The sequence below is a fragment of the Ursus americanus genome, chromosome 12, assembly GCF_024610735.1.
Source record: "Ursus americanus isolate L20-20 chromosome 12, mUrsAme1.1.p, whole genome shotgun sequence".
In the NCBI taxonomy this organism is placed as follows: domain Eukaryota; kingdom Metazoa; phylum Chordata; class Mammalia; order Carnivora; family Ursidae; genus Ursus; species Ursus americanus.
Window position 1 is genome coordinate 64,307,278 of NC_142138.1, and position 12,385 is coordinate 64,319,662.

Below are 12,385 nucleotides of genomic sequence, written 5' to 3' on the forward strand. Positions count from 1 at the left end.
TCCAACCATACCACCAGAAGAAATATTAATTATGATGCCAGCTGTGTCCACGGCCTCTCCCTCACTTGCCCAGTGGATGGCCTGGGCAGTCTGTAAAGGATTGGCCAACTGTTCTTCCCTCACTGGAGGCTGCTGGTTGAGGATGCCTGTAGGGGTGATTTAATTAACGGAATCTTCTTGAGAGGCTCCTTCTGTGATTGGATGTGAAGTGAAGGAGAGGAGGGGTATTTGAGCCCAAGAGGAGAGTAGAGCAGTTAGAAGTGTGGCGGAGAGAACATGAGGGAGAAAGATGAAGAGAGTCCTCAATCCCTAGAGCTTTCTTAGATCCTGAGGGTTTTCAAGTCTAGTTCTTGTCCCAATCTCTGAGTATCCTTTAAACATTTTATATTAAAACAGTCTGCACAAACCTCTCTTTGTTACAACCTAAAAAGTCCAAATTGATGGGTCCTGAGCATTTCTCAGCTATACTTCTTAGCTTCCTTATTGCTATCCCCGCCTCTGATCTTTGCCTCCATCAAATCTATTTTGTAAAATTGCATTCATCTTACAGGTAGACCTTAAAATACAATCTGGACATGTCAGTTTTATAACCACTAATCTTCCATAATCCTCCATGGTTCCCAAGGGCTGTGGAGTAAAGTTCAGATGAACTAGCATGGCCTTCAAAACTAAATGCTACATGGGGCAAATACTGCATGGCACATGGTGAATGCCCCATAGACATTAGCTCTTATTGCTACCTTTCCAGCCTCATTTCCTACCACGTTTTCATAGTCTCTACTTTTTATATATATCAAGTGATTTATTGATTTCCTGCTTTCACTGGAAAGATACATAAGCAAAGTGTACAAGCTATTTTTCAGATTTCAGAGATAAACATTATGAACATAAGGATATCCTTGGTGTTTCACCTCTTCTAGCCCCTTAGGGATTTGAACTAATTGGCTCCTAGGGCTTTGGAAAAATAGGTGAAGGTAATGGATAAGGGACAGAGCTGGAGAAGCTAAGCCAGATGGATTTACATTAGAAAGAACAGAGAGATACTGATGGGAGAAGAAATACAGGTTAAAAAGAGAGGCAGAGGATGTTTTGGAGGCTTTAGAGTGTGGGAGAGGAGAAACTTTGGAGCCGCTGCCATGCGTGGTGGCCATTCATGTGGGAGATTTGGGAGAGAAATTATGAAAGAGGATAGTATGATGTTTTGCTGTGTAATGTGAATGCAATACACCCCATCCCCTGCCTTGGCATTTTCTTGAACATGCTTTAAAGATTTAATTTCCTTTTCAATTATTTTTACTTGACAGACTAATATCCAAGACATTCCAGGCTAGTACTGGCTATACAATTATACTATGCATCTTCACACCCCTGCTCATCTTGCACCTACAATTTATAGTTCCCTCCTCTCCTTTATCACCAGTTATCCAAATTCTACTTATATTCAAGGCTCTTCAGATGGCAGCCCTTCCACGAAACCCTCTTTTGATCTGCCAAGACAAAATTAATAGATTCTCTACTCTCCCATAACACTCTCCCTTGCCTTTATTATAGCAGCTGTCTCCCTCTACCTTTTGGCCCTGGCACAAATCTGTAAGCTTTTCAAGGACAGAAACTGCCTTAATGATTTTTTTAAATCCTATAATGCTACGATGGTTAATTGTATATGCCATGGGATGCCCAGACATTTGGTCAAACATTCCAAGGTATCTGTGAGGATGTTTCTGGTTAAGATTAACATTTGAATCAGTAGACTGAGTAAGGCAGATCCCCCTCCCTAATATGGGGGGGGGGCTCATCCAATCAGTGGAAGACTTGAATAGAACAAAAAGCCTGAGTAAGAGGGAGCTCCTACTGCCTGACTGCTTTCAGCTGGGGCGTTAGTCTTTTCCTGCCTTTGGACTCGAACTGAAACACTGTCTTCTTGGATCTTGAGCCTGCCAGTTTTGGGACTGGAACTACACCCTTGGCTTTCCTGGTTCTCAAGCCTTTGGGCTCAGATTGAAACTAAACCATCTGGGTCTCCAGCTTGCTGATAGCAGCTCTTGGGATTCTCAGCCTTCATAATCATGTGAGCCAATTCTTTCTAAATCTCTCTCTGTCTCTCTCTCATCACACACACAAACACACACACGTGTGCGTGCCCACGCTCAAAATCCTATTGGTTCTGTTTCTCTGGATAACCCCAAATAACACAAATTTTGGTACTGAGAAGTGGGGTGCTGGTGTAATAGATACCTAAGCATATGGAAGAATTTTTGGAACTGGGTAACGGGTAGGGGCTGGAAAACTTTTAAGGTGCATTCTAGAGATAGGGATGTTAAGGGTGATTCTGGTGAGGTCTCAGGTGGAAATGAGTCCATGTTATTGGACTGGAGCAAAGGCCACTCTGTTATAAAGTGGCAAAGAATTTGACTGAACTATGTTCTAGTATTTTGTGGAAGGTTGAATTTACAAGGGATGGAATTGGATAGTTAGTTGAGGAGATGTCTAGCAAAGGTTGCAAGGAGTATCTTGGTTACCCTGACTGCTTAGAGTAAAGTGTGGGAAAGGAGAGAGATGAATTGAAGAAGGAATTGTTAAGTAAAAAAGAACCACAGATGGCTGGGTGTATCAGTCAGTTAAGCAGCTAACTCTTGGTTTTGCCTCAGGTCCTGGGATCGAGCCCTGTGTCAGGCTCTGGGCTCAGAGGGGAGTCTGCTTGAGGATTTCTCTCCCTCTCCCTTTTCTTCTCCCCACCCCCCACCCCTTGCACGAGCACGTGCGTGCTCTCTCTCTCTCTAAATAAGTAACCAAATAAATAAATCTCAAAAGAAAAACAAAAGAACCATAACTTGAAGATTTGGGAAATTCTCAGCCTATCCATATTGCCAAAAATGAGAAATCTGTTCTGAAGAGAACACTCAGGGCGCGGTTGTACAGCCATTTGATAAGGAGATCATAGGTGCTACTCCTGGCCTTAAGCAGCCACCTCAGCAGGAGCCAGGAATAGAGATGGGGGTTATTCCAGCAGCAACACCACCAGCAGGGGAAAGAAAAACTAAAGGGGATAGAAACAATGAGACAAAATGAAGGAAGGCTGTCAGATTTCTTAGATCTTGCAAGACAGGACAATAGAGCTTTCAGAGCTTTCTTCCAGAAAGGGAAAAATAACCCTAAAGGTGATTCAGAGATCATCAGAGCTCCTTGAAACCTCCTTGGTTTTAAAGGATGGGGGCCACTGCCTCTGTTCAACAGGCCAGACAAAGGGCCACTGAAGGTAGGCTTAGCGATGGGGCCACCTGAAGCCTGGGGAAGACTTTCCGGCCTCCAGAACTGTGAGAAAATAAATCTCTGTGTTTTAAGGCACTCAGTCTATGATATGTTATGGCGGCCTGAGCAAAGAAAGACGAGTGCCGAGTGCTACATTTCTACAAAGAAAAATAGTATTTGTTGAGTGAATGAATGAATGAATGGAAATCAGTAGAAATCAGGGCACTGTTTGAAATAATGGTTCTATCCAAAATGATTGTAGGAGTAAGGAACATTTGGCAGGATTATCACACCTAAATTTGGGGGAAATGTGAGCCAGTGAAAAAGAAGGCAATGAAAATACAGAAATTCTCAATAAAATCATGGAGCAAATGTAACGGTGTTAGAGCAAGAATAAATTTGATTGTAGTTTATAAAGTGCCATTAAAGTTGAATTGAAAAATTACTTTTCAGAAAAAATACATGATTAACACAGTTTATGGGGAGAATGAAATAGTAATGACATATCTTAGTTTGGTAATTTTGCTACTGAATTAATTTTAATGTGTTGGCCCTGAGCCAAAGGTAGAGAATTTGTTGAAAGATCTCTTAGAGAACTGAATGATTGAAAGTAGGCAAGTGTGGAGTGCCCCAGGGATCTGCTGCAGGCTCTAGCGCATTTAAGGTTGCATTAAAGATGTGGCAGATGGAAGGAGTATAATGTCGATTAAATCCTCCCCTCCCTTATCAAATCAAAAGGAGGAATAAAAGCCAGTGAGAACTGAAAAAACCAGGAGGACCTCGCCATTGCTGTGCACCCAGAAAGCAATCAGTAAATGCTTGTTAGGTGAATAAATGATGATCAAAAGTGATTAAATGAAATGTAATTAGCAAGCAACAGCATATAAAATTGCTTCTCAAAAAAAAAAAAGAAATCTGTATTCAAACTCACAAACAAACATTGGCTCAAAGAGCTACGTTCTAGGAAACACAATCTAGCCTGGTAGGATTCTCCAGGCCTCTTAACCACCAGTGGCTTTTGTGTGATTCAGTGAACCAAAGGGTAAAAGGGCTGTAGGAGGGGTGCCCGGGTGGCTCAGTTGGTTAAGCGTCTTGTCTTTGGCTCAGGTCATGATCCCAGAGTCCTGGGATGGAGCCCTGCATTGGGCTCCCTGATCGGTAGAGAGCCTGCTTCTCACTCTCCCTCTGCTGCTCCCCCTGCTTGTGCTCTCCTGCTCCCTCTTTCTGTCAAATAAATACATAAAATCTTTAAAAAAGGGGGGGGGCTCTAGGAGGTGGGTTCAAGGCAGTTATCTCTTGACAGAAGATTCTGTTAATTGAAACAGGCACGGATGTGAACTTTAAAGTCAGAAGACCCAGCTACTTACTGAAAATGTATTCTCTAGCCCTTGAGGGCTAATTACTATGACTGCTCTGGTTTGCATGGGGAAAGAGGAGCAAGCCAAAATCCAGAGTGTTCTGTTTTCACACAGGCTGAGAGCTATTCAATTGCCTTGTGCTGTAGGAGCGGAAATCTCTTGGAAAGGGAGGTTACAAGTAACACAAGGCGAGAATTCTTCAAGAGATTATGAATCTGGGATGTCCCAGTAGCACTGGATAAAACCTGGTAAATGAACTTTCTTCTATGAGACAGAAGTTCCGTAAGCCAAGTTCTGTACATTCTAGCAGCCTACAGAGCATACTGGAGGGGCCAGTCAGCATCTGCTGGAACCCAGCCGTCTAGATGGACACCGTAGCACAAGGCTTAACGATGGTAACACAGAAGCTTAATCTGGCACCACTGTGAGTGCCACTCTTGCCCGGGAAGAGAGCAGGCCTGGGGGTAACAGTTGCTTCCGTGAGAAGAAATTAGGAAGGATGCTGGGCCAGACTCGAGGAAGGAACAATGTGGGAAGGAGCTGGTGTTTGAGAACAGGTACCAGGCTATCTGGGTTCAAGTTTCAGCTGTGCCACTTCCTGCATATGGGACCTTGGGCATGTTTTTTAACTGCTTTATTTCGTCATTTTTTTGTCGTCTGTAAAATGAAGATGTTAATGATAGTAGAGGCTCCCTCAGTCGGTTCCTGAAAGGACTAAATGATACAATGCAGGTAAAGAGCTTAACGCAGTACCTGACTTGCCACATGTTAAATCTTAATGGTATTGATAACCATTATGAACCAGAATCCCTTGGAAGGATTGCAGATCAGAGCACCAGGAGGAAGGGAACACTTTAGTAACTGCTTCAGTTGGAGTGACTCGTTTTAAGCCTGGTAAGAACCATGCGAGGTAAGAATTATCATTATACCCATTTTATAAATGAGGATAAAGAGGCTCCATGGGAGTAAATGGCTGCCTACAGCCCTGTATCTAGCAAGCAGCGGAGCCAGTATCAAACACAATCTTGTCTGGAACTCAGCCTGTCTTCTTTCTAGAACGTTTTGCTGTTGACCAGGGCCAGACTGAGATACATAGAGATTGGTATCCCCACCTTATGTAAAAATAAAAACAACTGAAAACCATAAAACAAAAGTAAGGAAGGCCAACAGCTGTTTCTCAGATGAGTACAATTAAAAAAAAAATCTCTCTCTCAAATACTTTCCAAACAATTTGTTCAGTCTCCTGTTTTGGTGCCGTGAGCACATTCATCGTTGGCGTCTCCAGCGTCTAGAGATACAGTACCTGTTATGAGGTGGTGTCCTGTGGCCTCCTGCCCAGGCCTCTCTGACCTCAAAGGAAGTCAGCCCTGGTGTGGCCAGGAAATTGCGCAAGTTGTAGGAAGTGCTATATAAATGTGTTAATAATCGCAAATTATTATTAATGGCACGGATGCTAGCAATATAAATAACGATGGCAGCCATTTTCTACACTCATGTGCCAGGTACTTCACAAACACTTTTCTCATTTAATTCCCACAGTGGCTATTTTACCAGCGAGGAAACTATTTCTGGAAAGTCAAGTTATGTCCCAAAGAACATACAGTTAGTGTCAGTCCTGAGATTAGAACGTCTCTGATTCCTGAACTCTTCCCTTACACAGAGCCGTTTGAGGTCATGCGGTGAGTGAGTGATAGCACAAAGACTGGGCTAAGTAGGGTCAGGGGCCTTTCCACATATCTCCCCCCTTCTCGAAGGGTCATCTACAAATGTTGTCCTATAAGCAGGGGTTAATGCGAGCCTTTCAACTTTTCTTCCAAACAGTCCACCTCAAATGCATTTTATGTTTTATGGGGTCCATATTTTGTACTTATAAAGAGTAGGATGGCTATGAGGAGGTGGCATATATGGCCTGAGGAGAGTTTTGAAGAAATTGAATTTTTTTCTGTATTTAGGAATATCTCTTCGTCTTTGAAAGCTGTGGTTTTAGGAATAATGCTTAGAAGGCAAATCAGAAAACACCCTTTTGGGCCACAGCTCTGTATGAATGTTGTTATCAGCACAGGGTGGTGGGGAGGAGTGTGGGTTCTGGAAGCAAATTACCCAGAGCTTGGAACTACTGTCCCACCTGCTAGCTGTGTGCAACTTTGGGTGAGTGCTTATCAGGATGTAGTAATAATGCTGATCTCCTATTTGTTGTGAAGAGTAAATCAGATAATGTATGCAGAGTTACTTAGTACAGTGAGGTACACATAGGAAGGATTCAAAAGATATCATCATCATCGCCTACGTAATGGCATTTCCTTAATTTCACTTTCTGGTGTATTAAGCCAGCTACCATTTTGTTGAATTTATCTAAAGTGTGATACTACAATGCTCTCAGGTAAGGGTTATGGTCTTTTTAATAAAAGCAATTGAGAAAAATGCAACTAAAAATGTTAAATTAATAAATAGCCCATTTTATCCAAAATGACCAGCTTTTACCCCATGAAATAGGAAGGATACAGAAAACCTCTTCATTTGTAGTAGGGTTTTAACATTATTGGTGGAATATTGCCGAACTGAATAGACTAGCTTTTATCTATGTATTTGCCTCTCCCGCATCCCTCCACTTGTCCATTCAAAAAGCACTGAGCATCGTCTTCAGGGAACTGAGCTAAGTACCTGAGGTCACTATAGTTATTCAACAGGAAAAAGCGTGAGTGGCAAAGTGTTGACTTTCACAGGGAGGCTGGGACAATGTGAACATTCTTGCTAGGGTAGTCAAAGCCCCTGACAAGCCAGAGATAACTCCACAGGGGCTCTGATGCCAAGCCATTTAGCCCTAGGCCCCAGAAAGGTTAGTCACTAAGATTTAGAGTGAAGGACAAAGGCTAGGGTTTTAATTCAAGGCAGTATTTAAGATCCAGAACAGGGTAAATTATAACTAAGGAAGAGTTAATTAAGCATTAGTGAGGAAGGCACCAAAACGTAGGCATTGATATCTTTAAAAGTTAGCCCAAAATATTTGCTTTATCAATATTTTATTTCCAAAAATACATAGACACATATTTTATAATATATATTTGTAATATGTGTGCATATATATGAGTGTATTAAAGTATAACATACGTACATAAAAATGTACATAAGTGTGCAATTTGAAGAATCATCACAATTTCATCCCACATAACTACCACCCACACCAAGAACTAGACCTTTACTATCCCCCAGAAGTCCCCCCGTGCTCTCTCCTAATGGCAACCCCCTCACTCTTCCCCTGCCTTTCTAATAGAGATTCATTTGCCTGTTTCTGTACTATATATACATGGAATAACACAGAATGTACTATTTTGTTCTGGCTCTGTCTCTCAACGTTATGTTTCTCATATGAACGTGTACTCACTCTCCTCAGTCACCAGGAAATAGAAATTAAAGCCACAAGATTCCATAATATCGAGCGTGGTGAGGACATGGAGCACGGGCTCTCTCATACACTTCTGGTGAAGAGTCAATTGGTAAATCATTTTGGAAAACTGAATGATGCTATCTACTAAAAGTATTTATTGCCTTCTTTGACAAACTCTTTTACAAAACGCTTGTTTTAAGATTTTAGAAAAAAGAAAAGACAGCAAAACAAAGCAGAAAGAGGGGCGCTAATGAAGATAAAAGCCAAAATTAGTTGGAAAGCAATTGGAGAAAATAAAAATCAAACATAAACCTGGTTCTTTTAAAACTACTGTTGACCTCATTAACCTGCTTTAAGATGAGACACACACACACACACACATACACACACACTGCCCAAGATTAGGAATAGGTAAAGAGATGACATAAAAAATAAAATGAATTATAAAGGAATATTAAAATGAAACAGGCTAGTACATTCAGAAACAGAGCCATACACGTTTAGATACTTGATTTCTGACAAAAATGGCACTTGGTGAGAAGTGGGGGAAGGGCATTGGCTTTAGCAAATGGTACTGGGTCAACTGGAGAACCACATGGGACATGTGAATCTTGACCACTATCTTGCACCATACCCAAAATTAATTCTGGATGCTTAATAGATATAAATGTGAAAGGTAAAACAAGAAAGCTTCTCTAAGATAACCTAGAATAAAAATCTTCATAGGATAGGCAAACACTACTTAACCAAACAGGTTATAAAAAGCTCCAGTATAATGGAAAAGATGGATAAAATGGACTAGATTAAAATTAAGAGCTTCTGCTCATTGAAAGATGTCACTAAGAGAGATTTTACAATGCATATAACCAAGCTGCATCCAAAATACATAAAGAATTCCTACAAATCAAAAAGAAGAAGATAAGTCTATTTCAAATTAAGTCAATTTGGGAAATAAAAGAGAAAATAATTTTTTTAGTGGATGCTAAATAGAAAGTTCAATATTAAAGGAATATTTCAATCAAAAAAAAAAAAGAAAAATGGATGAAAGACAAAATACCTTTTTTTAAAAGGTTTTATTTTTTAAGTAATCTCTACATCAACATGGGGCTCAAACTTACCACCCTGAGATCAAGAGTCATGTGCTATACTGACTGAGCCAGTCAGGTGCCCCAAAAAACCTATTTTTGATAAAGAAAGTGAGGAAGGGGGCTGATGCCTTTTCTAGGCAAACACTTCTACCATGTGTTTTCTTCACGTCGGCTTTGTGACCACGATTTGGTGGCGGCCACACTCACGCCAGAGGAGAGGGACAGAGAGAGGCAGCTGGAACTATAAAAACTAAAGTTATAAAGTGACAGCTTTGGCTGCAGACTGAGTTAACATAGAAATGCTGGCCTGAGTCGGGCAGTTGAAGGGAAATGGAGCAAATGCGTTTGACTCAGAGAAGACAGCTACTGGCCTAACTCACTCAATGTCTTACTTAAGGTGGCCTCTGTCATAGATGCTCCCAAGACGTGGTCCACGCAGAAGAGGAGAGATAAGACTGCAACTGACCATCAGCTGCGCTCAGCAAATCACCACCCACGCACAGCGGCACCTGTTCCCTCCACGGGTCACAACCAGTATGCTCCTTCCCTACGACCCCCGTGCGCAAGGACCTGATACTCTAACACGTCTCCGGAAGCTTCACCGCACGGGGATCAACCGCTGGCAGAGTGGCTCAGCCGCAGCCCTTGCCCTGGGACCCCAGAGTGGCCTCCGCAGCACTGACCGGTACCTAGAACACTCTGATGAACAGCCCATTTGGTTCTCTCAACTACCTGCTGGTGTGGACATGATTTCCCCGCCCTGTAACTGAGGAAACCGAGGCCCAGGGGGTGAAATGACTAATGCAAACAGAGCAGAGACAGTAAGTAGAAGGACCAGGGCTCTACTCTGAGATTTTCTGCACTCTTTGCATTTGGCCCCATGGAGTGGTCAGGATGTATCAGCGAGGGGTGAATGGGTCACGGTAACGCGAGAAATCACATACCTGAAATACCAAAACCGATGATAAGGGCAATGGCTCCAGCCAAAATAATGATGATGCTAATAATGCTATGGAGAGATAGAGAAACAGGAAATTACTCTTCATTTCACTCGACATGCTGCTTTGCGACCGGGGTTGTTGTGTGTCATTTGTCAAAGGTGCTACGGAAAGCATCGTGACCTCTCTCTTCACCATAAGCCCCTTCCTAGAGGTGCCTTAGGCAGGGGTCTCAACAGTCCCCATCTCCCCAGGGTGCTGGGAGAGAAGAAAGGAGTGATCCCTTTATCTGACGTCATGTATCATCTGACTGTCCTATTTCCAGATCGGGAAAGACCACGAGGTACAAAGATTGTTGGGGCAAAACTGATGGCATCCCTGTAGTGCCAGGTGCGACTTGAGGGGGACGGGTCCCATACTCAGCCCACACGGAGCATCAATGCCCATCATGGGTCTACCTGTCTTGTCACCTTCCATAGACTTTACACTAAGGGCAACGGTCATGTCTTTGCCTGTACCCACTCATCCCTAGTTCCCTAGACCCTGTAGGTCCTCAATGGGAGTTTGTTTTCACTTATTAAGAAAGTAATACAGGGCACCTGGTTGGCTTAGTTGGTTAAGCATCTGCCTTCTGCTCAGGTCATGATCCCAGGGTCCTGGGATTAAGCCCCACATCGGGCTCCCTGCTCAACGGGGAGCCTGCTTCTCCCTCTGCCGCTCCCCCTACTTGTGGTTTCTCTCTCTCTCTGTGTCAAGTATGTAAATATAATCTTAAAAAAAGGAAGTAATACATATTTCTTACAGAACGTTTAGAAAATACAAATAAGTTTAAAAAAGGACAATAAAATAGCCTGCAATCCCATCATCCAGACACAACCATGGTTCGCTTCTTGAGATGTATCCTGCCGTTTTCCAATGAGCAGATTAACAAACGACATTTGGGGGAAAAGGTAAGGAAGTACTGTTTACAATTGCTGAGTGCTAGAATTACTTGGCAGACATGTTGTTCTAGGCACCATTTATGGATTATATCATTTATCTATTCAATAACCTTACGAGGTAAACACATTTATCATCTCCATCGTGCAGATGAGGAAACGACACAGGGAGATTGAGCATGCTCCCTAAATTCACATTGTTGGTCAGTGGCCGAGCTGGGAATAGAATTTGTCTCTGGAATCTGCACTGATCTGTTCCCCACACTGCCTCCCAGGAGTGGGGGCTCACACATGGGGCACGGCCCTCCTCTCTCCGGGTGGACCCATGCTCCTCGAGGGGCACCAGCTTTAGCTGCGGGGAGTGACTCAGGCAGAACCGAAGGCCCAGGTCGGCGCTGGTGTGTTGGCAGAGCAGTTCCTGGGAAGCTCGCCCATTGCTGCCCGCCCGTGTGCACAAGTCATCAGGCAGGTGTCCTGGGCCACACTCTCTCACTGCTGGCAATTCACACAGTCCCCACACCCACACTGACGTTACTCAATAGCAGGACAAAAGAGAGGCACAGAGAGGCGAAGAATGATGCCACAGAGAGAAAAGGGAAGCACAGGACATTTGCCTTTCTGCCCTGAATAGGCTCATTGTACCCAGCTCCCCTTGGCTCAGGGATGGGCCCACCGCAGAGAAACAACAGACGTACAAGAAACCGTTTGAGTAAACAGTTTCCCTGGAGGTCAAGCCCTCGGAGGGGCAGCTGTAGGGGCAGCAAGTGAATAAGCCAAATGATGCTTCTAATAATCGGGTATGTGCCATTGATGCTAAGAGGAGACCACATTGGACCACTTTCCCTCTCTCTGCACCTCGGGGCAGCCTCGGTGCTCACTGGTCCACGTGTGTGAGAACAGCTACACAATCTGAGCCGACTTGCCGTTGGGACCCGGGCTCTCGCTTACCTTCAATTACTTCACATCTCTGAGACTCAGTTTCTTTATCTTTAAAATGGGAATGAGTAACTCCTGCTTTACCTGCTCTAAGGGTGTTAGGGGTTGAAGCGTGTCTCCCCCAAAATTTACATTTTGCAGTCCAAACACTGAGTACTTCAGAATGTCACTCGATTTGGAAATAGGGTAATAGGTGTAATTCGTTAGATGAGGTCATACTGGAGCAGGGTGGGCCCCTAGTCCAATAGGACTAGTGCCCTTATAAAAAGGGGAAATTCAGCCTCAGATGCGCACACACACAGGGAAAACACTACAAGAAGATGAAAGCAGAGATCTATAAGTCTATAAGCCGAGGAACATCAAAGATGGCCCACAAACCACCAGGAGCTGGCAGGGAGGCCTGGGGCAGACTCCCCCCCCGCCCCGCCCCGGAAGGGAGCGACCCCGCCAGCACGAGGCCTGCTCGGCTCGTCTCTGGAGCTGTGAGAGAGCA

At 43.6% G+C, this 12,385-nt stretch overlaps 1 protein-coding gene across 2 annotated transcripts in view; it reads right to left on the reverse strand.

Moving 5' to 3' along the window:
- Nucleotides 1-12,385, reverse strand: part of VTCN1 (V-set domain containing T cell activation inhibitor 1) — a 62,786-nt gene that overhangs the window by 20,508 nt on the left and 29,893 nt on the right. For both annotated transcript variants that reach the window (XM_045801409.2, XM_045801410.2), the window contains exon 2: nt 10,025-10,089. In XM_045801409.2, the coding sequence (XP_045657365.1) occupies nt 10,025-10,089 (65 nt within the window). The remainder of the gene's footprint in view (nt 1-10,024; nt 10,090-12,385) is intronic.